The sequence below is a fragment of the Ascaphus truei genome, chromosome 3, assembly GCF_040206685.1.
Source record: "Ascaphus truei isolate aAscTru1 chromosome 3, aAscTru1.hap1, whole genome shotgun sequence".
NCBI lineage: Eukaryota > Metazoa > Chordata > Amphibia > Anura > Ascaphidae > Ascaphus > Ascaphus truei.
Genome location: NC_134485.1, coordinates 64,040,667 through 64,065,403, shown reverse-complemented (window position 1 = coordinate 64,065,403; position 24,737 = coordinate 64,040,667). Strand labels below are relative to the sequence as shown.

Below are 24,737 nucleotides of genomic sequence, written 5' to 3'. Positions count from 1 at the left end.
AGTGACATGACAAGCACTCTTCTGAAATCTACAGGACATCTGGGTTACATGAAATACTCCAAAATTAAAAAAAAAAAAGGGCGGGGGGGGGGGGGAGTGCAAACATAGTGCCGAATCTTTTATAATCATTTGAAAAAAATGGACAAATAGTTAAAATAGTGCACTCACACAAAAAAAGTTAAAAGGTATAGTCGCCTGGGAACATGTACTCCAGTGTCGTTTTCCTCCTCCGTTGAGGTTTCATTAGAAGAGGAGTGGTATCCTGATATCTGGGGCAGCATCTGCTCAACACCTTCTACTTGTTAAAAAGACATTTTAGAGGATTCTTGTATGTAACATTGTATCACACCTGTAACTCTTGCTTGGTGTGGATACATTAGAATCCATACATCAAGGTGTTATATTGAGCCTAGATGTTTGTGTCTGCTACATACATCTGCATCTACTAAGTAATAGCCATCAGTGGTCACTGATGCCATTATTTTGATAATGAATACATTTTTATTGCTTATTTTATTGCTTTTATATTGTTGGGCACATTGTGTTACTGTATATTTTGGGTGCTTTTCCTTCGGTTGACCACTCTGTAAACATAGGTTTATTTTCACCATATATGTACAGAAGATTAGCCCCCGACTTATCAGAAGACTTAAACCTAGCGCACCAATACACACACTTAAGTGTGTACAAGTGTACACATTGTCTTTTTTATTTACATGAAATACTATTATTTGTGATTACTCGGGACAATCTTTGTTACGCGTTAATTATACAACCCATGAAGATTACGTGACATTTTTAATGTCTATAATTCTGCGTAACTGTTTTCCAATCTCCTATTACCTATCTACTACTACTTCCTTCTTCTAAACGGTTTCATTTTAGGCTTCTCACCTTTATTATTGGCTGACATTATTTTGGTCTTACACATATTGTCACTTTGATTTATTTTCAAATTAAAATTAAAATACAATGACCATATTGAGTCAGAGACAATAATTGGTAAATAACTTTTTTTTTATTGGGATAAAATAAATGAAGGTAAACCTAAGATAATAATTGTCTATTTTATTGCAGGCCTGATATGACACTGGCAAAGGACGGGGCTAATTCAACCCTGCTACCTTGTGGTCCATGTATAGATAATCCGCCACTTATCTTCAAATTCATAAACTATGATTAATAATAATAATAATTCATTGTCCGAACACATTTTAAGCATGTTTTGCACTCCACTGTGCCAGTAAGGGTCATACAGAATCTTTCACCCCCTTGGTCACTGTCTATTTAGTTATTCATTCACTTACCTGAGAGAGGACCGTGCAGTATGTGCTTAACCGCCGAGCGACCTGTGCTTCAGTAGATAAAGGGATCTGATTTCCTGCCACTTGTAAAATATATATGGTCACCAGCAATGCCAGTGAATAAGGGGAATGTGAGGAGAGCGTGTCTGTATACTCACATTTCTACCTCAGCAGAAGCCACCACCTGCTGTTGGACCTCAATCAATATTTATGTGTGTATCCACAATTCGTGTGTGTGTGTGTGTATGTGTGTGTGTGTGTGTGTATATATATATATATATATATATATATATATATATATATATATATATACACACACACACACAAAGACAGTTTGTCTTTGTATATTACCATTTGCCCAGTAGCACCGTTGATAAGAGATATTAGTCTTTATAGGTTACCTTTACTTGTTAGTCCAGTGGATGTGGTTTCTGCTCTTTCTTGTCTTACACAGTATGTATATATATATATATATATATATATATATATATATATATATATATATATATACACAAAGGCAGATGTCACTCGCAATAAAGGTAGAAAGCCGGTGCTTGTCCCATATAATATTGAATAAAATGTAGATTCCTTACCAGGCAGACCAGGAGTCCAAGACCACGCAGCAAGAACCGAGACAGCACTCAGATTGATATCAAATATAAATGTATTGAAAAAAAAGGCACATACAACCGACGTTTCGGTCCTGAAACAGGACCTTTCTCAAGGGAGTGCTTGAAAAGGGTCCTGTTTCAGGACCGAAACGTCGGTTGTATGTGCCTTTTTTTTCAATACATTTATATTTGATATCAATCTGAGTGCTGTCTCGGTTCTTGCTGCGTGGTCTTGGACTCCTGGTCTGCCTGGTAAGGAATCTACATTATATATATATATATATATATATATATATATATATATATATATATATATATATATATATATATATATATCAAATGGAAATATTACTGTATGCTCATTTGTTGCATGTCTTAGACAGGTCTGCAACCCCCGCCTTTCACCACTATCACCCAGCACACAGCACTTCCACTGCAGCAAGGGATTCTTGGAAATGACATGCAAATGAGCACACATTGCCACCTTTTGTCTCAAGCTCATATTACATGAACAACCCTTAAGCCAATTCATGCTGCTTTAAACACAGCTTTTAAACATGGCCTGGAATGAGATGCAAAGGATGATAATGGTGAAAGGCGGGGTTGCAGACCTGTCTAAGGCCTCGGCCATGCTTACTGCTTGCTGGGGGAGGCGCGCTCCCGCTCAGCACTGAGCCCCTACAGCCGCAATTAGAGCAGCTTTAGTAGGGGCTCGCATACGCTTCCGCAAGCGTGCGGAAGCGCAGGTCTTAGGGATTTTTCAAATTTCCCCGCTTGTCTGCGCGCAGGGCCGGTCACGTGAGCGGTTCGCCCAATAAGGGCGAACCAGCTCCGTGACGCCCCCGGCCCGCCCCCTGACGGCGCACAGGGAAAGCACCCGCAAGGCCAGGGAAAGCACCCGCTTTCCCTAAGCCTCAGCGCGCCTCAGCACGCCAGCGGGGAGCCTGGCCGAGGCCTAAGGCCTGGGACATAGTGCCTTTAACCAGTGCTGAGGCGCGCTGAGGCTCAGGGAAAGCGGTGCTTTCCTTGGCCTTACACAGCGCGCCATCAGGGGTGGGCCGGGGGGCGGGCCAGTAACGTCACGGAGCTGGTTCGCCCTCATTGGGCGGACCGCTCACGTGACCAGCCCTGCGCTCCGCCAAACGGGGAAATTCAAAACGCCGTCAGTCACGCTTCCCCAAGCGTGCTGACGCGTGCGCGAGCCCCTGCTAAAGCCGCTCTCATTGCGGCTGCAGGGGCTCAGTGCCGAGCAGCAGCTGACCATGTCCCAGGCCTAAGGCTGCGGCCCTGCTGCTGTGCTCGCTCATGCTTGGAGAGCGGTGATGTCACCAGCTCTCAAACATGAGCGATCGCTGTCCTGCAACATTTTTAGAGCAGGAGTGGGGGGGCGTGGCTATTACGGGAGGGTGTGTGTCATTGGTTGTATAGTGGCTGTCTGTGTTTCTGTGTATCTCTCTCTCTCTCTCATATATATAGAGAGAGAGAGAGCAATGGGGGGGAGAGAGAGCAAGGGGAGGAGAGAGAGCAATGGGGGGGAGAGAGAGCAATGGGGGGGGGAGAGAGAGCAATGGGGGGGGGAGAGAGAGCAATGGGGGGGGAGAGAGAGAGGCAATGGGGGGAGAGAGAGCAATAGGGGAAGGGAAATATATATATATATATATATATATATATTTCCCTTCCCCCTATTGCTCTCTCTCCCCCCCATTGCCTCTCTCTCTCCCCCCCCATTGCTCTCTCTCCCCCCCATTGCTCTCTCTCCTCCCCTTGCTCTCTCTCCCCCCCATTGCTCTCTCTCTCCCCCCCATTGCTCTCTCTCCCCTATTTCTCTCTCTCCCGCCCCCCTGCGCTCTCCCCTGTCCTCCCTGCGCTCTCTCTCCCCTGCCCCCCCCCCCCCCCCGCGCTATCTCTCCCGGCCCCCCTCTCTCTCTCGGCCATCCCCCTTCTCTCCCCCTTGCGTTCTCTCCCCCCCCCTTGCTTTCTCTCCCCTCTCTATCACCCTTCCCCTCTCTCTCTCTCTCTCTCTCTCTCCCTTCTCCCCCCCTCTCCCTCCTCCTGTCTCTCTCTCTCTCTCCCTTCCTTCCTTCCTTTCCCCCCCCGCCTCTCACTCTCTTCCTTCTCCCCCCCCTCTCTCTCTCCCTTCTCCCCCCTCTCTCTCTCCCTTCTCCCCCCTCTCTCTCTCCCTTCTCTCCCCCCCTCTCTCTCTCCCTCCCTTTCCTCCCTCTCTCTCTCCCTTCTCTCCCCCCCTCTCTCTCTCCCTACCTTTCCTCCCCTCACTCTCTCCCTTCTCCCTTCTCCCTCCTCTCTCTCTCCTTCTCCCCCCTCTCTCTCTTCTTTCTCCCCCCTCTCTCTCCCCCCTCTATTTCTCTCCCTTCTCTCCCACCACACCACTCCGTTTGCCCCCCCACCACACAGCAGCACTCAGTTTGCCCCCCCTTTGTCTGTTTGCCCCCCCTCTGTCCGTGTGTCAGTGTGTGTGTGACAGGAGAGTAGAACACGCCCCCTCTCTCTTCCCATTTGTCAGAGGCAGGGTCATGTGACCCTGCTCTCAGCAGGAAAGCATCTCTCCCTTGTCTCCCCAAGCAGAACGCTCCTCCCACCCAGGGTTTAAGCTCGCCCCTCCCCACTGTCCAAGTACACAGGTTTTATTTTCCTGCAGCTGGTTGCAACAGATTCAATGCCAGGACCATCCTTTCTCTAATTATAGGGGTAAATAAGGATTTCAATCAGTTAGTGTTAGGACCTGCGATATTATGGCCATGCCTTGAAAGTGGCTCGCAGGCTTATACGCTTTGGCCAAAGGGTTAACTAAATGACCCTTTTTCAAGAGATATATAGGTATTTCACTGTGTATTTTGTCACATTGGATGTTGCTCTGGACTTCTTTGTATCATGACAGAACGTCCTAATAATATACAAAATTCTGCACAATCTGCAAGGGAGACACAGGTTGACCATGAATGGTGCTGCGTGCACGTTTCCCATCTCTGATCTACATTTAGCAGATGGACAGCTAAGTAAACCATTTCAGGGGGAGTGGTTTTATATCAAATGTAACACTTCAATGTTCCGGCGTGTTTAGGGTGCTTTCAAATGAAAGTGTTTTTGCGGCCCCAAGCGCCCGATCTTAAGTAATGGCATTGAAGTGAAATGCTCGGCTTTCAATTGTGTGTATAAAATGCTCTCCGCTCTGCACTCGCCCACGTATTCCTTTCCAGGCACAAGAAGAAGAAAAAAAGAAGCAAACTCCTGCTTCCAAGCGTGTGCTACTTTTAATGCGGCGAGTCAGGTTTCTATGGGGACCGTTATGTAAAGGGCTATTAATTAACCGGTGTCACTGATACTCTTCCAGCTGCTTTCTATGGCCTTGGATACCAGGATTTCAACACGCTTTTAAAGGCCCTGGTCTTCCCTGATTTAAAATTTTTTTTTTTTTTTTATATTTTCTTAGCTTACCTGGATGGAAGAAGGACCTCCATGTAATGCCAAAGGTGGCTAATTAAAAGTACATTCAGAAATACAGGGTTCATTTCGCATTCAGTCTCTGTCTATCAGGCATATTTATTAAACTCCGATATCCTCCAACAATCTTTTTGTGAGAAGCTATTAACACAGTAGCGTGCGCATGTGCAGGCAGCTTCTGTATTATTAGCTTAAGCCAGGGTTGAGCAAACTTTTTAAGTCGAGCCTACCTTTTCATCTGTGATATTAGGTGCCCCCCTCCCTCCCCCCCTCTGCCTGATGTAATCCAAATTACATGGAAAATAAAACCATTATTAAATCTGTATACAATATAAATGTGAATACAAATACGTAAACATACTTGGATATTTCAACATTTTTAAAACAGCCAAACATGACAAATGTTATATGTTTTTTATAAACAAATTAGTGTGGAAGTATAAGATAATACTTACTGCAATTTTTTTTTCTCTCACCCCCCTCCTCCTCTCTCTCACCTTCCTCCCTCTCTCCACCCTCCTCCCTCACTCACCCTTCTCTCTCTTCCACCTCATCTCTCTCACCCACCTCACTCATCATCTCATCCCCCCTCCCTCCTCATCATCTATCATCCCCCCTCCCTCCTCATTATCTATCATCCCCCCTCCCTCCTCATCTCTCATCCCATCATCCCTCCTCATCATCTCTCATCCCATCATCCCTCCTCATCATCTCTCATCCCCTCCCCTCGTTTCCTCCTCATCCCCTCTTTTCCTCCTCATCCCCTCTTTTCCTCCTCATCCCCTCTCTTCATCATCCCCGTTCCCCACCCTCTCCTGCTCCCATCCCCTTAATACCTGCCTTCGGTGGAGAACCTCGGGAGTGAAGCAGGTTGGTGGCAGAGGCGGGCAGTAGGAGAAGATGACGGCGGCCTGCCAGAGCGGAGCAGGGTGGCAGAAAAGTTGGATGGCGGTAGAAGAGGATGGCCGGGAGGAGCGCGCTGTGGCATCGGCTGACACCGGAGGTCAGTGAAGAATTTCGGGTCAGACCACTGCGGCGCGCTCATCCCGACCGTCCTCTGCCGCTCTGGTAGACCGCCGTCATCTCCCGCCTCTGTTGCTGCCGCTCTGCTCCCACAAATCAGTTTAATTGTTGTGGGGAACAGCGCGGGGCCCTCTGTAAGCGCGGTGCTCGGTGTAGTTGCACCAGTGGCACCGCCATCAAACCGGTCCTGGTCCTAAGAGGGATTACCCCTCTAACTCAACCATGAACAGAATTATGTCATCCTCTGCTACTGGTGAAGCATTCCAAAGTAATGGAATTTTGGCTTCCATCGTTGAGGTAACAATAAGGCTCGTAACAGTCATGCTTCATTGGGTTATTATCATCCCCTTCTCTGTAAGAGGCCCCTCTGGCCGAAAATATGTTAAAATGACCACTTCCTTATGATTAATGTTATGAAACAATTCAGTATCTCTACTCCAGCGGTGCGCACACTGGGGGGTGCAAGATTTTCCTGGGGGGGAGGGAGGGGCACGGGCGGTTGCAGAGGCCCTGCGCTCTTCCCCAGGGCATTTCATTTAATGCCGGGGGATTGCGTGAGGCCTCTGCAACTCTCAACTTACCGGGATTCAGAAGCGTGGTGACGCGTCGCCATGGCAACGCAGCGTCGAATGACGTGAACCCGGAAAAAAGGTGGGGGGGCACGAGCATCAGGGGGAGCAGGCGGAGGGGTGGGGGTGCAGCACCAATAGTTTGCGCACCCCTACTCTACTCTTATCAAATAGTTTTTTTTTTGTTTTCTCTAGTATTCAACATACGAATGAAGGAAGCAAACTACAGCCTAACATTGAAGATATTAGACTTTTCAAAAAAGTATAGTGCCAACTAACTGATCATTGTAAGGTTGCACTATTGAAGGCAACAAGAATGGCAGAAATTGGTGATACAGACTCATTAGGAGACCGGCGAGAAGGGTGCAGGGAAGGAAGGAGAATTTTGCAGTTGTAGGTGTTATAGTTTCCTCTGGCAATTAAGTTGTGAACCGTCATTATACCAAGGTAAATGTGACGCGGTCTTGCTCTCCTCCGGCATTAATATATTTTCTGGTAAAAGTCCCGATTACAACCCTAGGTATTTATGAGTGATTGAGATGTGACATTTATCGGAACTCAACACTGTTACTTATTTTAATCTGGTCTGTAACTGTTTCATACGCCCATAATATATACTATCTTTAACTGTGCATGCAATGTCTTGTGTATAATGTATAACCCTGCTCACTTAATATAACTATGTACTTGTCATCATAACTCTATGCTCAGGACTTGAAAACGAGCGGTAACTCTCATACTTCCTGGCAAAACATTTTATAAATAAGTTACAAGGGTTTGGTTTCTATCAGATAACTTTTACTTGGAGGTTATTTGACGGTAACTCAAGTTCCATAGTGCACTTTAGTTATATAAAAACAACTGATTCTGCTGATGTCAGTGCAAGTCTTTAGCTTTGGCCAATCTCCCATCTCCCATCCCTCTGGCCTGATCACTATACAGTACACACCTCTTTCCATGACGTCACTTCACTATCACAGGTCAGGCTGCTAGCATCGGAAGACTGAGTTATCTGATGGGAGCACAGCCACTGCATGTCTCCAGCAGTGTTTTGAAATACATTGCTTTTCCTTCTAGAGCTGCTTAGCAGTGGTTTAAACTGAACTTAACGTAATAGTCTAGATGTTATAGAACTGCCGCTGGGTAATTTTTATAAGGCCGTTGAATTTCTCTATTTCCTAGGTGTTACTTATAACTTAGATTAAAGTGGGTGGTTTTGGGTCCCTCCAAGGTCTTGGTATTTAGAAGCTACCCATATATCCAGGGGATACGTTTGTACTTAAGCTTGCTTAGGTCGGGAGTAGGGTTGTGATAGAGGCTGGACCAGGCAACGTAAGGGATCTGAAAGCTTAGGATCTTGAAAAAGACGGATGGGACAGCAGTCCATTAAGGTTTTATATTTGGGCATTGTCAGCACATTAGAGCCGAGGTGCCTCTCACAAGTCTGGGTCGTGCAATAGGAAGTCCCAACGTCATGCTCCCCATCATATTGCGTATTTCTATTGGTCCGCCAGACTAAAGCCGATTTGGTGACCATTTTGATTTCTCAAATCGAACAGGAAACATCAGAAAGTAGAAGGCTAATTATCTGGGGAACTGAGGGGTCCCCATAGCTAAAAAAAAAATAGTTTGGTTCAGTTCTGATGGAGCCTCCGGTATAAATTCTGTAAATTATTATTTATTTATTTATAAACGTAAGGGGGATTGCTGTTCTAAAAAAAAGAGTAGGAAGGATTTCTGCCTTTGAGTGTCGGAGGGTTTGCGGCACCCGGCTAGTGTAGCGATCACAAGAACATGGTCTGCCCCTGATGTCAGGAACGGAAGAGGAGGTCCTCCTCTTCCATTCCGATCGTGATCTCAGCTCTCTGACCCCGAAAAGAGCAAGATATCCAACGTCATAGCGCCATCAGGGTGCCACTTATTATAGTAGATGAAGCAAAGTAGCACAGCCACCAACGAAGATCCTTGTAAAGGAATAATATAGGGCAACTCCAGAATAAAAAACGAAGGGTATTTATTATGTAAGCTCACAGGAAGATGAAAAGCACAAACGCACCGTGCTATATATATATCTGCCACTTATTATAGCATTGCCATAACATTATGGACCACTCAAATAATTATTTACAGAAGCATCCTGCATGTATACAAGTCATGCTATAATGTGGACGTATGGATGAAGCAAGAGAAAACATGGAGTTAGAAATCTAAAATATAACCCATGGAAAGTATATTGGGTCATATGTACTCAGAAGTGCACCTTCCATGCTGGAAGACACCTCCCTGGCCATATTTATAAAGACATGCTGTAAGGTGTCTTATGGGGTAGCACTTCTTAGTAAATATGGACCATTATGTTTCGTTTTTCAGAGAGGCTTCCACACTTAGAGTCTGGTGTATAAGGACAATGACGCAGATTTCTTCTCTTCTGTCATTTCTATTGCTTCTAATTTATGATTTTGTTCTTCTTTACAGGTCTTTACACTGTGCGAGAAGGTTACCTGAAGGTATAGTTTTATACAATGAATTCTAAATATGCAGTAGTTACAGTACACTAGAGTCATATACAACAAACATAACATATTCACTTTGATTCCCCTATTCAGTATGCGGGAAATATTTAAACCCCAGTCAAGTAAATGTAAAACTATGGGGTTAATGCATCAATGCAAGGACAACTTTGTTTTGATTCACTGCACTTTTTTTTGCTTCAATGTAAAAGGCTTAGTTAGTTAGGTTAACCAGAGAAGTTCACGCAACCCAAACGTTAGGTAGAAAAAGTTAGAAAACGTGATGCATCAAGATGTAAAGTTTGTCACATCCCATTATAATAGGTGTACCATGTAACTCCACCCTTTGCTATTCTCCCTATCTCCTTATACTAACAATCCCCAAATCACAAACTGGTGCACATGGGGGAAAAATGTTTACTGTGGCGCAAAATTAAAATACTTATTTTTGTGTCAATTCAATGCTTTTCATGTATAATATCTGCATTTGCTGCCTGCCCTCTGACATTGGTCCCTAATATGTATGGTCAGAAGTTGGCGATAACTAACAGTTAAAGCAGGGGTAACTCAACTCCAGTCCTCAAGCCCCCCCATCAGGACAGGTTTTCGGGATGTCCCAGCTTCAGCACAGGTGGACAGGTATATTTCAGAGTGAGTTGCGACAAAATATCGACTTTGCTTCTAGGGTTGCCAGGACTGTTCTGTATTTGGACACTCTATCCAGTAAAAAATTAGAGTTGAAGACCAAGCCTCTGATTGAGCCCCCTGTGCTGAAGCAGGGACTTATTGAGCCACCTGTGCTGAAGCAGGGACTTATTGAGACAGTGTTTGGGGGGGAGGGGTCTTGTGGACGGAAGTTGAGAACCATTGAGTTAATGTATAACTTCTATAAAAGTTACTGGATCATTAACTGTGCAAAACACCCATTCTGATCATGTTGCTACAGTAGGGTAAGGCTCTCTTTTGGATGGAGCAGTGCGCTGGCTTTCTAGTGCACCAAGTCCCAGCCCAACGCCTGCCATTTATGGGGGGTCGGGGGAGGGCTACGTATAAAGAATGAAAGAGTGCAAGATCCTTACCGGTATAGATTGGCAAGTCATTAGTGATGTTCTTCCAGTTGCACACATTCTCTTACTCTCTGTGTAGTGTGTGGCATGTTCCCACACGTATTAAGAATTGTTTGCATCTAATTACATTTGTCTTGATGCCAATAAAAAGTTGAGACAATGAAGACGCATATATGGTGCACACAGGTGGCTCATGCCTACACTTTTTTATGCTTGTGTGCACCGCCAACAACATCCAAACTCCACCCAACAGCATTAAAACAAAAGAACAACAGCGCAAACACATAGTGAAGTAAGTTCAAAGATATATTAAGAACAGGGAGGAAAAAAGTAGAGCACTGCTAATAAAAATGAAAAAAGGGCCAGTAGCAAAATAATTATTTATTTATTAGGCATATAAGCCAAAAAGGTGACAGACACACTGACGTTTAAAACTCTGACGCGTTTCCCGCCGTGGAGGCGCTTTATCAAATAAATGATAAAGCGCCTCCACGGCGGGAAACGCGTCAGAGTTTTAAACGTCAGTGTGTCTGTCACCTTTTTGGCTTATATGCCTAATAAATAAATAATTATTTTGCTACTGGCCCTTTTTTCATTTTTATTAGCAGTGCTCTACTTTTTTCCTCCCTGTTCCTGATTTTTCACCCAAGTATTGTAGCACGCCGGTATCTGCATCACGGAGCAGCTGTTCACATCAAGAGGATTTCCTCTCCTAGCTGCGGAGATCCGGGGTTCTTGCCAGTGTGTAGCCGATCACCATTCCCCTCACCTGTTCCGGGAATCAACACCGCGGACGGACATCCTACGTGGGAGTGGAGTGTCCTGTCCGGTCTTCACTGCCAGCAGCCATCACTAACCCCACCGACAGCCACGACCCGGCAACTCGGAGAACATCGATCCGGTACCCGGGGGAGACGGCGGGAGACCCTGTATACGGATCTCCATTTCCAGCAGCCAGTCCCCATTCACCGGGTTACCACATTCTCGGCTGAGGAGGTTTACTTACCCCATTCAACAGCATTCGGTGGGGACAAGTGTTATCCATCGGCGTGGCGAGACTTCTCCTATGACAGCATACAGGTGAGGTGGGGGTATTCAGGCACACACACACCATCGGCTCACCCACTGGACTCCACAATCCACGCATTATTTATCTGCATTGCACACCGATTTATGGACATATGTTTTTCTTTATTTATGGACTTCCTTGTTTGGTGAGAGCATCACCGGGGGGTAGTTACCCCTATTTTCTACCAAAGATATATTAAAATGCAAAAAGTAAAATATCTGCGTACATCAGATCAAATTCAGTGTAACGATGCGCGGAACACGCCCCCTGCGGCGTGTTTCTTCCTTACCTGTTTACTTCTGATCGCCGCCCTCTAGATGCGAGTCAATATTCTCTGTGTGGCGGGCGCTGCATCTAGCTGCGAGTCTTCCTTCCTATGCATCGCTGCCCCTTAGTCTCTTGGATCGCTCGGAGTTCGATCCTTAAGAGGGGGGTACTGTAACGATGCGCGGAACACGCCCCCTGCGGCGTGTTCCTTCCTTACCTGTTTACTTCTGATTGCCGCCCTCTAGCTGCGAGTCAAGATCCTGTGTCTTTAAGGATTCTGAAGCAAGCAAAGCCATCTTGCTTTCTGGCAAACCCTGCCCTCTTCCTCCTGACAGAAAGTAAGCCTCTCTTTGACTTTCTCTCTGCTATTAGTCTTTTGCTGCTTGCCCTGGTGCCTGCTAGTACTCATCGCATACTGTCCCTGCCTGGACCTCCTTGGGACCTTTACTTATCTCCTGTGGATTCCGGAAGACTGGGACAGTCACTCTTATACTACTAAGGTTAGTTTATCGTCGGGTAGTGTACGTACCTGCTTAGTAGGGTTCACCTTGACGTGGTAGCAGGCTTATAATTCCTTGGCCAATGGATTAGACTAAGAACCCTTATGTTATGTTTAGTTTCGCTGCACCTTGCTGTTTCTGTCACTATGCCTTTAAGAAGTCTGGACGTTCTCCAAGAAGCAATCCTTCTCTGGATGTTACCTTGTGCTCTGGACTCCATGCCCATGTTCCATGTTCCTGGTTTCCGTTTCCAGACTCCTGTGCTGAAGCGTTGGCTTCCCGCAACCCCCGCGTTGGTGCCTGAGAGCGCGCACACTCCTGCTCTGCTGTCAGAGCATGCGCGCACATGCAGCTGGATTAGTCGTGTCTCTGAGCTTGGCTCCGCACCTCCGGACGCGTCGCGCATTCTCATGCGCGCGGCGCGGTCACGTGACTAAGTGCGCCGATCCCCAGCTGTGCGGCAACTTACTCCCTTCGTATCCCCTGCGGCCTCCCCACCTCGCTAACGGGTTCTTTTCCTTTTCCTGTGCTTGTGAGGAGAGCGTGACATTCAGTAAGGCATTTCATGCACTCTGGCATATGTTACCCAGCACCGCACGTCACCAACATCAGGAGAACTCGAAATCGCACCGCTCACAAGAAACCACCCAACAGCATATTTTTCTTGGTCAAAACAAAAGTTGGTGCTAGTGCCTCACAAAACATTACAAGTATTTGGTCAAGAACAATCTCTTGATGTAAAAACACACTAGTTGTACTCTGTGTTGCTCTATATCAGGGGTGCGCAAACTCCTGGGGGGGTGGGGCACGGCAGTGTGAGAGGTCCCGCTCTCTCACCCAAGGCATTTAAATTAAATGCCGGGGGACCGCGCAAGACCTCTGTAACTAACTTACCTTGGCTTCCAGCGACGCATCATCATGGTAACCCGGCGTCCAATGACGCCACATGAACCCACCGCGTCATTTTACACCGGAGCCAAGCGGGGCGGGTGGGGGTCAAACAGGGGAGGATAGCAGGCGGGGGGCAGAGGGAAAAGATTGCGCACCCCTGCTCTATATTGCATATTGCATGATTGTAAACATAATAGCAAAACAGAATTCCAGGTGAGTAATGTATACTCAAGCCCTGCCGGGGTATGTTTTTGGCACGTTGAGAAATTTCCCTTGGATAGAGCTCCATCTTTAGGATAAATTCAGGCCGCATTTCCTGTATCTCTCTTGCCTGCTATCTTTTTAGTCAGCGTGTTATCTTTTCATATCTGCATTGACGTCACTGAGTTGCTGACAAATGGGCTCATCCTTGTATGCCTCGTTCAGCTGCCGCAATCTGATATGCACAGGGACAGGTCACTGCCAGACTCTTGATATTTATTCATTGACAAACACTAACCTGACCGCTCTGCCATTGAGGCATGCACATCGGGGCTCTCTCTACATGCTTCAATCACTATGGGAGAGCCTGTGACTTGGGGGTCTAAGTATCAATAAAGTTCTCTGTGCTGAAAAAATATTTACTACAAGTATTTCTAGTCTTGTCGACTGTAGCGCACGCTGCCATAGTATTCTGCGCTAAAAAAAATGACTTATGCTACCTTTAGGGTGACTGAGAAAAATAACGCAGAAAACTATCAGAAAAGTAACGTAAGTCATACATTTCTTAATACGTAGGCCTGCGGCAATATGCAAAATGTAACTCCGCCCTAATTCCTCCCACTTGTGCCATAAACCACTCATCCCGTCGCAGGCAGACCAGACATACCTCAAAATGGAGCAGCCTGGCACAGGTATATTTCAGAGTGAGTTGCGACAAAATATCAACTTTGCGCCTAGGATTGCCAGGTGTCAAGTATTGAACCGGATGATTCTGTATTTGGACACTCTATCCAGTAAAAAATTAGAGGTACTACTGGACATGTGTGTGTATACTGCTAGGGAGAGAGCAGGGCTGCTGCTAGGGGGCTGGGCAGCTTGCTCCATCCTGATTGGCTGCTGCTGGGTAATGCAGCCTATCAGGAGGAGATGTCAGGAGCCTGGGGGTGGAGACGAGGAGAGGAGACGAAACAGCATGGAGCGGAGAGGTGTGTGTGTGTGTGTGTGTGTGTGTGTGTATGTCTCGAGCACGTCGCACCTTTCACAATTGTGTCCAGTATTTTTGGAGAAGCCAACTGGCAACCCCATTTGCGCCTAAATTTTGCCAGTGATACATAGAGCCCATAATGTTAAAATTAAAAGAGATTTTTCAGCCCAAGAAAAGTAGAAGAATATGGCAACTTTGTGAAAAGAGGCCAAACTCCACAAGCTTAACAATTAAACAAAAACACACATGCAATTTACTCGAATATTATGAACTAGCTGAGAGACCCGGCGTTGCCCGGGATGTAATGTTCCCGTTCCTCTCTCTCCTCCCCCCTCTCTCTGTTTGTCCCCCATTCACATCAATCCAGTCCCCCCCCTCCCTCCCTCCTTTACAGCTTCATGTAGCGTGTGTGCGTCAGTCACTGTGTGTTTGCTCGCGCGTCAGTGAGTCTGAGGCAGAAACACAAACACACACAGACTGACTGACGCACACACAGTCAGTGTGTGCCTCAGTCAGTGTGTGCGTGCGTCAGTCAGGCTTTGTGTGCGCGTCAGTCAGTGTGTGCGTGCGTGCGGCAGTCAGTCAGTGTGTGCGCGTGGGGCGTCAAATGCAGGGGGGGGCGTCAAAGGCAGGGGGGGGTGTCAAAGGGAGGGGGGGGGCGTCAAAGGGAGGGGGGGGGCGTCAAAGGGAGGGGGGGGGTGTCAAAGGGAGGGGGGGGGCGTCAAAGGGAGGGGGGGGCGTCAAAGGGAGGGGGGGGGGCGTCAAAGGGAGGGGGGGGCGTCAAAGGGAGGGGGGGGCGTCAAAGGGAGGGGGGGGCGTCAAAGGGAGGGGGGGGCGTCAAAGGGAGGGGGGGGCGTCAAAGGGAGGGGGGGGGCGTCAAAGGGAGGGGGGGGCGTCAAAGGGAGGGGGGGGGCGTCAAAGGGAGGGGGGGGGCGTCAAAGGGAGGGGGGGGCGTCAAAGGGAGAGGGGGGGGCGTCAAAGGGAGGGGGGGGCGTCAAAGGGAGGGGGGGGGGGCGTCAAAGGGAGGGGGGGGGGGCGTCAAAGGGAGGGGGGGGGGCGCCTCAAAGGCATGGATTCCTCCCCCTGCATTTCCTGCAGTGGACAGGAGGGGGGGGGCAGTGGACAGGAGGGGGGGGGGCAGTGGACAGGAGGGGGGGGGGGCAGTGGACAGGAGGGGGGGGGCAGTGGACAGGAGGGGGGGGGGCAGTGGACAGGAGGGGGGGGCAGTGGACAGGAGGGAGGGGGCAGTGGACAGGAGGGGGGGGCAGTGGACAGGAGGGGGGGGGCAGTGGACAGGAGGGGGGGGGCAGTGGACAGGAGGGGGGGGGGGCAGTGGAGAGGAGGGGGGGGGGGGCAGTGGACAGGAGGGGGGGGGCAGTGGACAGGAGGGGGGGGCAGTGGACAGGAGGGGGGGGCAGTGGACAGGAGGGGGGGGCAGTGGACAGGAGGGGGGGGGCAGTGGACAGGAGGGAGGGGGCAGTGGACAGGAGGGGGGGGGCAGTGGACAGGAGGGGGGGGCAGTGGACAGGAGGGGGGGGCAGTGGACAGGAGGGGGGGGCAGTGGACAGGAGGGGGGGGGGCAGTGGACAGGAGGGGGGACAGGAGGGGGGACGCAGTGGACAGGAGGGGGGACAGGAGGGGGGACGCAGTGGACAGGAGGGGGGACGCAGTGGACAGGAGGGGGGGGCAGTGGACAGGAGGGGGGACGCAGTGGACAGGAGGGGGGGGCAGTGGACAGGAGGGGGGGGCAGTTGACAGGAGGGGGGGGCAGTGGATAGGAGGGGGGGGCAGTGGACAGTGACACACACACACACACACACACACACACACACACACCTCAGTTGATGCGCCCTTTCTCAGTTCCGTTTGGCGCCGGAGGTGGGGAGCGACACCTACCTGTACTTCCGGGCGCCGCCACCGTCTGACTCGGCGCCGCGAGGGAGGAAGGGGGTCCGCCATCTTACGCGCCGCGTGGCAGCTGCGGGAAGCGAGGTGATTTGGAGCGGGGAGGGGGGAGAGGTGATTTGGAGCGGGGAGAGGTGATTTGGAGCGGGGAGAGGTGATTTGGAGCGGTGAGGGGGGAGAGGTGATGCCGCTGGGGAGGGGGAGAGGTGATGCCGCTGGGGAGGGGGAAGAGGTGATGCCGCTGGGGAGGGGGAAGAGGTGATGCCGCTGGGGAGGGGGAAGAGGTGATGCCGCTGGGGAGGGGGAAGAGGTGATGCCGCTGGGGAGGGGGAAGAGGTGATGCCGCTGGGGAGGGGGAAGAGGTGATGCCGCTGGGGAGGGGGAAGAGGTGATGCCGCTGGGGAGGGGGAAGAGGTGATGCCGCTGGGGAGGGGGAAGAGGTGATGCCGCTGGGGAGGGGGAAGAGGTGATGCCGCTGGGGAGGGGGAAGAGGTGATGCCGCTGGGGAGGGGGAAAAGGTGATTTGGAGAGGGGAGAGAGGTGTGTGTGTGTGTGTGTGTGTGTGTGTGTGTGTTTTATTTATTTTTTTGGACCTTTGGCCCGTCACTCCGCCTCAGGCCAATGAGAGGTGTGGGGGGCGGGCCAAGGGGGTGGTGTGAGTGTGTGAGGCCAATGAGAGGTGTGCGGGGGCGGGCGGGCCAAGGGACCAATGAGATTGCCGCTAGGGACACCGGACATCCAGCAGGCAGGCATGCATGCAGGCAGGCAGGCAGGCAAACATACAGTGCTTTCACTAATATAGTATAAGATAAGACAACTTCTTTTTTTTTTTAACAAAATATACATTTACTGGCAGGTTTTATGTTGTAACTTTTAGTCTACATCGAAAATTGAAATGGATGATTAAACATTATTCTTTTGACCAAAGTACGTTTGTTTGAGGCTTTGAAATATTATTTGGCTGATCGAAGATCCTAAAAGTAACAGTTATGCAGCATTGAGCGATATGGAAACTGCTCTTGTGCATCTTCCTGCTGGTAAGGAAGAAATTGGATATATTTTGGGCTCCTGGACATCACATGTTTTTCCTCCCCAGGATGTTCTGTTCTAGTGCTGGAGTCGGTGAACATTTTCAGGAAGTATCTATCGGTTCTGGATTTGCCAATCAGCTGGTTCTGCCCTCATGACGTCCTCTTCATACTGTCAAGAGCACAGTACAAACAAGCCACGGTAATCGATTCAAGACCAGCACCAGCTGCAAAGTATTCTGTTTGCCTCAGTTGCCCGAGTTCACCTATGCACTGTATGGTGTTCACTGGCATAAGTGTATGAACATTAAAATACAGCAAACATATGGAGATTTTAGCCTGCTTGAAGTACAGTATTATCGCATCATGTGCATGTGACGTAACACTCATCAAGCATTCCTTAATTTTGCTAAACTGTCCAACAGATTTGAAAGACAACTTTAAATCCTTAAAGCTGCAGTCCTAGCAATATCCTACATGTGTGTTTTTTTTAATATATCAGTTCTGCACTATGAGAAAATACTTGTAGCATTTTTTTTTTTTTTTTAAAAAAACTCAATGAAATTTTTAATGTATTATAATGTAACAAGCAATTTTTGTTTCTATAGCAACCATTTACAAAGTCACATCCCCTTCCTCTTCTGAAACAGGTTCTGGCACACCCCTTTTTGAGCCCTGCCCTCTCTCGAGCAGTGCACCAATTGTATCTAGTGCAGATATACGTGCTGCTAGGATTTCCATTCTAGTGCTACCTCAACATATGCATATTGTTTGCGTAAAAATAGCTAGATAAATAATCATTTTAACGTGTCTGTGTCTTCTTTCTATTCAGGAGGCCATGGCATGTCACCAAAGCCAACTTCTCTGGTTCCGCCACATGTATGTGTTGTTTTCACGCTACATGATGATCAATTCATTGAACTTCCTCTCTTGTGACCAAGAAGGACCAGAGACTAAAGTAAAAGACAGCTGATCCTATCCCCCAAGCAGTGGTCTGCAAGGTGCCATCATATTGTTTAACCCAACTCTCAGAGACGGAGTACTCATCCAGTGTATTCAGCCATTCTGCAATGTTAAGAGCATGGTTATTTATGGATATCTATGTATGCTGGCTGCTAAAGAAGGTCAACCGCATAGCTGATGTGGGGGCCAACACATTCACAGATTGTTGTATAAACAAATGCTGTTACAGTGAGGTGCTTTTTAAAATGTAGAAAACTATCATGTCATGTTGATCGTCTTCAAAATAACATCGCAGAATTGACAATGAAACTGGTGAAACCAATTGGTATTTTGAGGAACTTTTCCTAAGCTCTGTTGTCTCCAAGGTTTTCAGTCCTGATTGTGACATAATTATATTTGTAGAGGTACTTTTTTACATTTGGGAAGAAAATGTGACTTCTTGCTACATATGTTGCTGGATATTGGTTGTTTCTTATAGGTTAGGTTTGATTGCAATTCTATAAGAATATATGTAATTAGGTGAAAAAGCAAGCAAAATTTTGAATAAATTATTGTTTTTTCTATCAAACAAATAATTGCATCAAACAGCAAATATTACCCTTTCAATTGTTTAATGTTGTGTACTACAAACTACAATTTTTTTTTTTAATTACTAATTTGCAAGTGCTCACATGTATGAAGGCACTCACTCACTCACTCACTCACTCACTCACTCACTCACTGACACTCACATACTGACATCTTCACTCTCTGACACACTCATTCACACTGACACTCTCACTCACATACTCAATGACACACAGAAGCACACTCCTCCCCATGACACTGACCTCATGAAGAGAAGGGGTCGGCACAGTCCTGCAGCTCACTGCCTCGCTCCCTCCCCCAGCCGTCGCAGGCCTCTGCCACCTACTCTCCACCCCTGAACTCCACAGTAAGCAGCGATGCTGCTCTCAGCCTCTCACAGACCTGTCGGACACTGCTGGTCCTACTTTGATGTCGCGCTATGAAAGCAGGATCGGGTGTGCTGGAAAACTCAGGTGCCAGGGACAACAGTTTAGGTGCTCGGGCAATTTCCATCTCTGTAAGTCTACATAATAGAAAACAAATCTGGAGTAAAATGTGTAAATGATACAATACTAGTGTAACCTCTCTATTTCCACAGTGTATATGTGCTGTGGCGGGGCCCGAGTCTTTCCTCCCTTAGAACACCATATTTGGACACCTTGAATTAAACCAGATGAAAATTGTGTATATATTTACTGGTGATGTTTGACCCTAACCCGACTGCCCTTACCTCTTATACAAAACAATATATATACACATACATATACAGCTTTTTGTCCATTTTATTAGTCCCAGTGTCCAATGTGGAAGCCACTGCATGCCCCCTCGTGCGGTCTATGGGCGCGATCATTGCCTTAAGGCATTGTGAACGCACTGCGCACTCCTCCGCGCAGTCTCGCCGACCATGAACGTGGCCTAAACCATCACTGCCATGCCTCCTCTACAATTTATATTTGCTCTGACCTCACACTTCTTTTCAAAATACACGTTTCTTTCTACCAACCTAAATATGTCTCTAACTCTATTCATATATCTCCATCTCTCCTGCCTTCTCCACTTCTCAGTTCACATGAACTCCTTTCTTACCTGCGCCCTCTGACACTACATAGCTATACCCCTGCACTAAAATACACCCCTACAAATCATCCTCACACATTCTCTTTCTATCCATACTTCTCCTCCTTGCTTCTGGGGCTATCTCTTGCAATCCTGGTCCCTGCCTTATTTGTTCATGCTCTCGTTCTCACCTCCCACATGCAACTTTTACTCCCTCATACCCATCCCTGTCAACCTCTCTCACTTTCTCCTCTGCCCTTTGGAGTGCTTGCTCCCTTTCCAACAAGTTCCTCTCTGTGCATGACCTCTTTTTCTCTCAATCTGTGCCTCTTTGCTATAACTGAGACTTGGCTCACCCAGTCTGACTATGCACATGAACCTGCCCTCTCTTATGGTGGCCTTTCTTTCTCCCACACTCTGCGTCCTGATGGCAGGGGTGGAGGTGTTGGGGCTCCTCCTCTCCTCTATCTGCCGTTACTGGCCCCTTCCTATTCCTCCCTCTCTATTTTTTCCCTCCTTTGAGGCTCACACACTGTCCAGCTTTTTTCTCCTCTCCCTGTCCACGTGGCGATCGTCTATCGCCCACCTACCTCTACTCATCCCCCTTCTGTCTTTCTCACTTCGAATCCTGGCTCTCCTTCTTTCTCTCCTCAGACTCCCCTATTCAACTGCTATATTGATAACTCCTCTCTCTCTTGCGCTTCCCGCTTTCTTTCTCTAACCTCTGCTTTTGCCCTTCAACAGTGGACTCCAGCCAGCACCCACAAGGATGGCCACAACCTAGACCTGGTTTTCACTAAAAACTTTTCTCTCTGATTTCTCCATTTCCTCCTTTCCTCTCTCTGACCATCATCTCATCTCATTTTCTCTGTCTCACTTCTCCCCTTCTCCACCTCTATCTACCCTTCGTTTCTGCAGAGATCTGCGCTCTATTAACCTGCCAACTTTTGATTCCACTTTGCGCTCCTCCCTCTCCTCTCTCAGCTCTGCTCCAGACCCTAACAACCTGGTCAGGAACTACAACTCTGCCCTATCCTCCTCTCTTGATCTACATGCCCTACTTTCTCTCTGCCGTTCTCGCCCTTCTAACCCCAGGCCCTGGCTAAATTGCCACACACACATACTGCGTTCCTGCACTCGTTCCTCTGAACGCCTCTGGAGGAAATCTCACTCTCGCAGACTTCCTTCACTACAAATGTATTTTATCCGGTTTCAACTCTGCCCTCTTACAGGCTGAACAAACCTACTTTTCTTCACTAATCAATACGCACAAGTCTAACCCATGCCGACTCTTCTCTGTCTTTGACTCCCTAGTCAGACCATCCTCTGCTACTGTTTTTCTTCCTCCATTTCACCTCCGGACTTTGCTGACTATTTCTAGAAAAAGGTGGAATCCATACATCCGAACATCCACTCTGTATCCTCCTCACAGACTACACCTCTTCCTAACTCTCCTCCTGCCTTCTTTGACTCCATTTACGCTGTCACAGAGGAGGATGTATCGTTGCTGATATCCTCTTCTCTCTCTACCAGTTGCCCTTTTGACCCCATTCCCTCCCATCTCCTAAAACCTCTTGCTCCGACTCTAATCTCTATGCTCATACACATTTTTAATTCCTCCCTATACTCTGATACCTTTCACTCCTTCCAACATACAGTTATACCATTACTTAAAAACAGCAAGCTTGACCCTACCTGTCTTTCTAACTATTGTCCTGTGTCCCACCCTCTTCTCCTTCACATTCTCCATACTGTTGGTATCTGTAACAAAGCTCTATCCTAGATCTCCTCTTACCACTCCCATCGTACTTTCAGTGTCTCTTTTGCGAACACCTCCTCTATTGATCTCTCTCTCTTGGTGACCTTATCACATCTCTTGGGTTCAAATATCACCTCTTTGCTGATGACACGTACATTTACTTTTCAACCCCTGACCTTATACCTGCTGTTCAGACCAAGGTTTATGAATGTCTCTCCGATATATCATCCTGGATGGCCCTCCGCCGACTAAATCTTAACATGTCAAAAACGGAGCTCCTCATATTTCCTCCCAAACCTGGCCCTACTACCTCCTTCTTCATTACTATTGGAAGCACTATCATACACCCAGTATCACAAGGCCGCCTTTCATATTCTCCTCTCATTAAAAATTTAGCTAAAACCTGTTGTTTTTTTCCTCCACAATATTACAAAGATACGCCTTTGCCTCTGTTGCTCGACTGCTAAAACTCTGACACAGGCCCTTATTCTCTCCCATCTCGACTACTGTAACCTCCTCCTGTCCGGCCTTCTTGCTTCTCACCTATCTCCCCTACAATCTATCCTAAACGTTGCTGCGTTTACTCACTTTACTCTTTCCTAAATCTGTCCGCCCTGCAGAAATCCCTCTCCTGGCTTCCTATCAAATCCTGTGCCATACTCTCAATTCTCCTCACTTTTAAGGCTTTACACTCTTCGCCCCTCTTTACATTTCAGCCCTAATTTCTCACTATACCTCACCACGACTCTTGCGTTCTGCTCAAGGATGTCTTCTATGTCTTCTCTGTCTTTTGTGTCTAAAGCCCTCACCCGCCTTAAATCTTTCTCACTCAGTGCCCTACACCTCTGGAATGCCTTTCCACTCAATATCCAACCAGCACCCTCTCTATCCACCTTTAAGACCCATCTTAAAACCCACAATCTCTGCAAGCTCTAACTCCAGCACCCACCTCATCACCTAACTCCAGAGGTTGGGTCCAGCTTCTTTGTCCAGTTGCCGGTCCTATTGTTGCTGCCAGGCCCCGGCTGTCCCGCTCTGTATGGGCCACTCTCTGATGTTGGTGCGCGCTGGAAGCTGGGCCCAGGATCTGGTGCGAACCAGCATGAGAGGCCCGGCGCGGGTCAACGAGGGAGGCTGGGGGAAGTTGATCCCGACCTCTGTTTTGTACGGCAGCTGGGCCCCAGCTCTCCCCAGCTGCGGGCCTCCCTCACTGTCCCGCACAGGGTCTCTCTTTGAGATCGGTGCGTGCACCGGCATGAGAGAGGGAGGCCCGCACATCATGAGAGAGCCAGGACCTGAGACCATCCCCAAGGTAAGTTTGTGCTTTGTATGTATCTATTTGGGGGGGGGGGGTGTTTGTATGTATTTGGGGAGGGGAGCTGGTTGTATGTATTTATTTGGGGAGAGGGAGGGGGATTTGTATGTATTTGGGGGGGTGGGGAGGTTGTATGTATTTGGGGGTGTTTTTTTTTGTTTGTATTTGGGGGAGGGAGATTGATTTGTATGTATTTGGGGGGTTTGTAAGTATTTCAGGGTTTTTTGGTGTAAATCTTGGGTGTGGGGGAGGTTTGTATGAATTTGGGGGGTGTTTTAAAAAAAAGTATTTGGGTGTTATATGTATTTGGGGTGGTATTTTTTTGTATGAATTTGGGGGGTGGAGAGGGGTTTGTATATATTTGGGGGGTGTTTTTTATAATGTATTTGAGGTGTGGGACGGGGTTGTATGTTTTTGCGGGTGGTATTTAGTTGTATGTATTTGGGGGGGTCTTTTTAATTTATTTTGGGGGGTTTCTAGGTATTTGGGGACGGGGATTTTATTTGGGGGGTGTTTTTTCTGGATTTGGGAGGGTGGTTGTGTGTATTTGGGGGGTGGAGTGGTTTGTAGGTATTTGGGAGTGGGAGGTTGTATGTATTTGGCAGGTGTTTTTTGTATCTATTTGGGGGTGTGGGTGGGGATGTTTTGTATGTATTTTGTATGTATTTGGGGGTGGGCCTTTTGTATGGGGTATCTAATTTGTGTTGGGGTTGTTAATTATTGCAGGGAGATTGAGTGTGTGAGACAGGTGGAGAGGGAACCTGTGTGAGATGGGGGGATTAAGAGAACGGAATTGAGTTAGAGGGGGGTAATTGATGGAGGGCGGGGAGAAAGGGTGTGAAAGAGAGGGACTAAAAGAGTGGTGAGGGGGGAGAGTGAGTGACAATGGGTAAGAATGGGATGGGGGGGAGAGAAATTCATGGGAGATGGGGGGAAAATAGAGGTGTGAAATGGGGGGCTCGCAAGACCGCTGATACGGAGGGGGAAGGGGGTCGTAACTCTAGTCCTGGGCCCCGGGAAATGTCGGCGGCCCTGATCAAAAACAGCATATATAAAAACCAAAAAAAGATTTTTTTTTAAACGTTCCACACGGACTCTGCCTCTTTAAAGCTCCAATTTATATTGATATGTGGGACTGTACCTTTAACAAACACTCATTTCCAGAGCCCAAACCAAGAAACTTGCTTCAATTCACCAGCAACTGTTACAGTGACAAACTTGTATTTGTTATTGCCTCAAAGCTGCAGTCCACGCTTCTCCATTTTGAGAAGAGGGGATGTTTTAGTTACCTGAACTGGGGGTTCCTCAGAGACGATCCGCAGTCCCCCAAACCTCCAGGAACACACCCCCCCCCCCCCGTTCCAGAGACACAAAAAGGGCTGTGCAGGCGGCCACTAAAGCTGCAACGCCATCAGCAGGTGACGCTGCCACTTTCTATCGGTGACAATGTCACTATATTTGTACTTTAATGATAGATACTACAGAAACATTACTTTTATCGGCAACAGGAGGTAGCTGGAGCCTTGAGCATCACCGTTACGCCCCATTGTACCCGCCAGGTCTAAGGTTAAAAAATAAATAATATTTTGGAGGGAGTGCTGCTTTAACACAGGCCAAGAAAATGGTTCCCTGCTCTACATAATCTATGCTCACAAACAAAATAATATCTGTTACACCGGGATTTCTTT

The 24,737-nt window shown here is 47.8% G+C and overlaps 1 protein-coding gene across 1 annotated transcript in view; it reads left to right on the top strand.

The window, feature by feature from the left end:
- Positions 1-23,072, top strand: part of PIGL (phosphatidylinositol glycan anchor biosynthesis class L) — a 108,678-nt gene extending 85,606 nt beyond the window's left edge. The window contains exons 5-7 of the mRNA XM_075594168.1: positions 9,442-9,473; positions 17,458-17,591; positions 18,222-23,072. Coding sequence (XP_075450283.1) covers positions 9,442-9,473; positions 17,458-17,591; positions 18,222-18,362 — 307 coding nt within the window. The 3' untranslated portion in view covers positions 18,363-23,072. The remainder of the gene's footprint in view (positions 1-9,441; positions 9,474-17,457; positions 17,592-18,221) is intronic.
- The last annotated feature ends 1,665 nt before the right edge of the window (positions 23,073-24,737 follow it).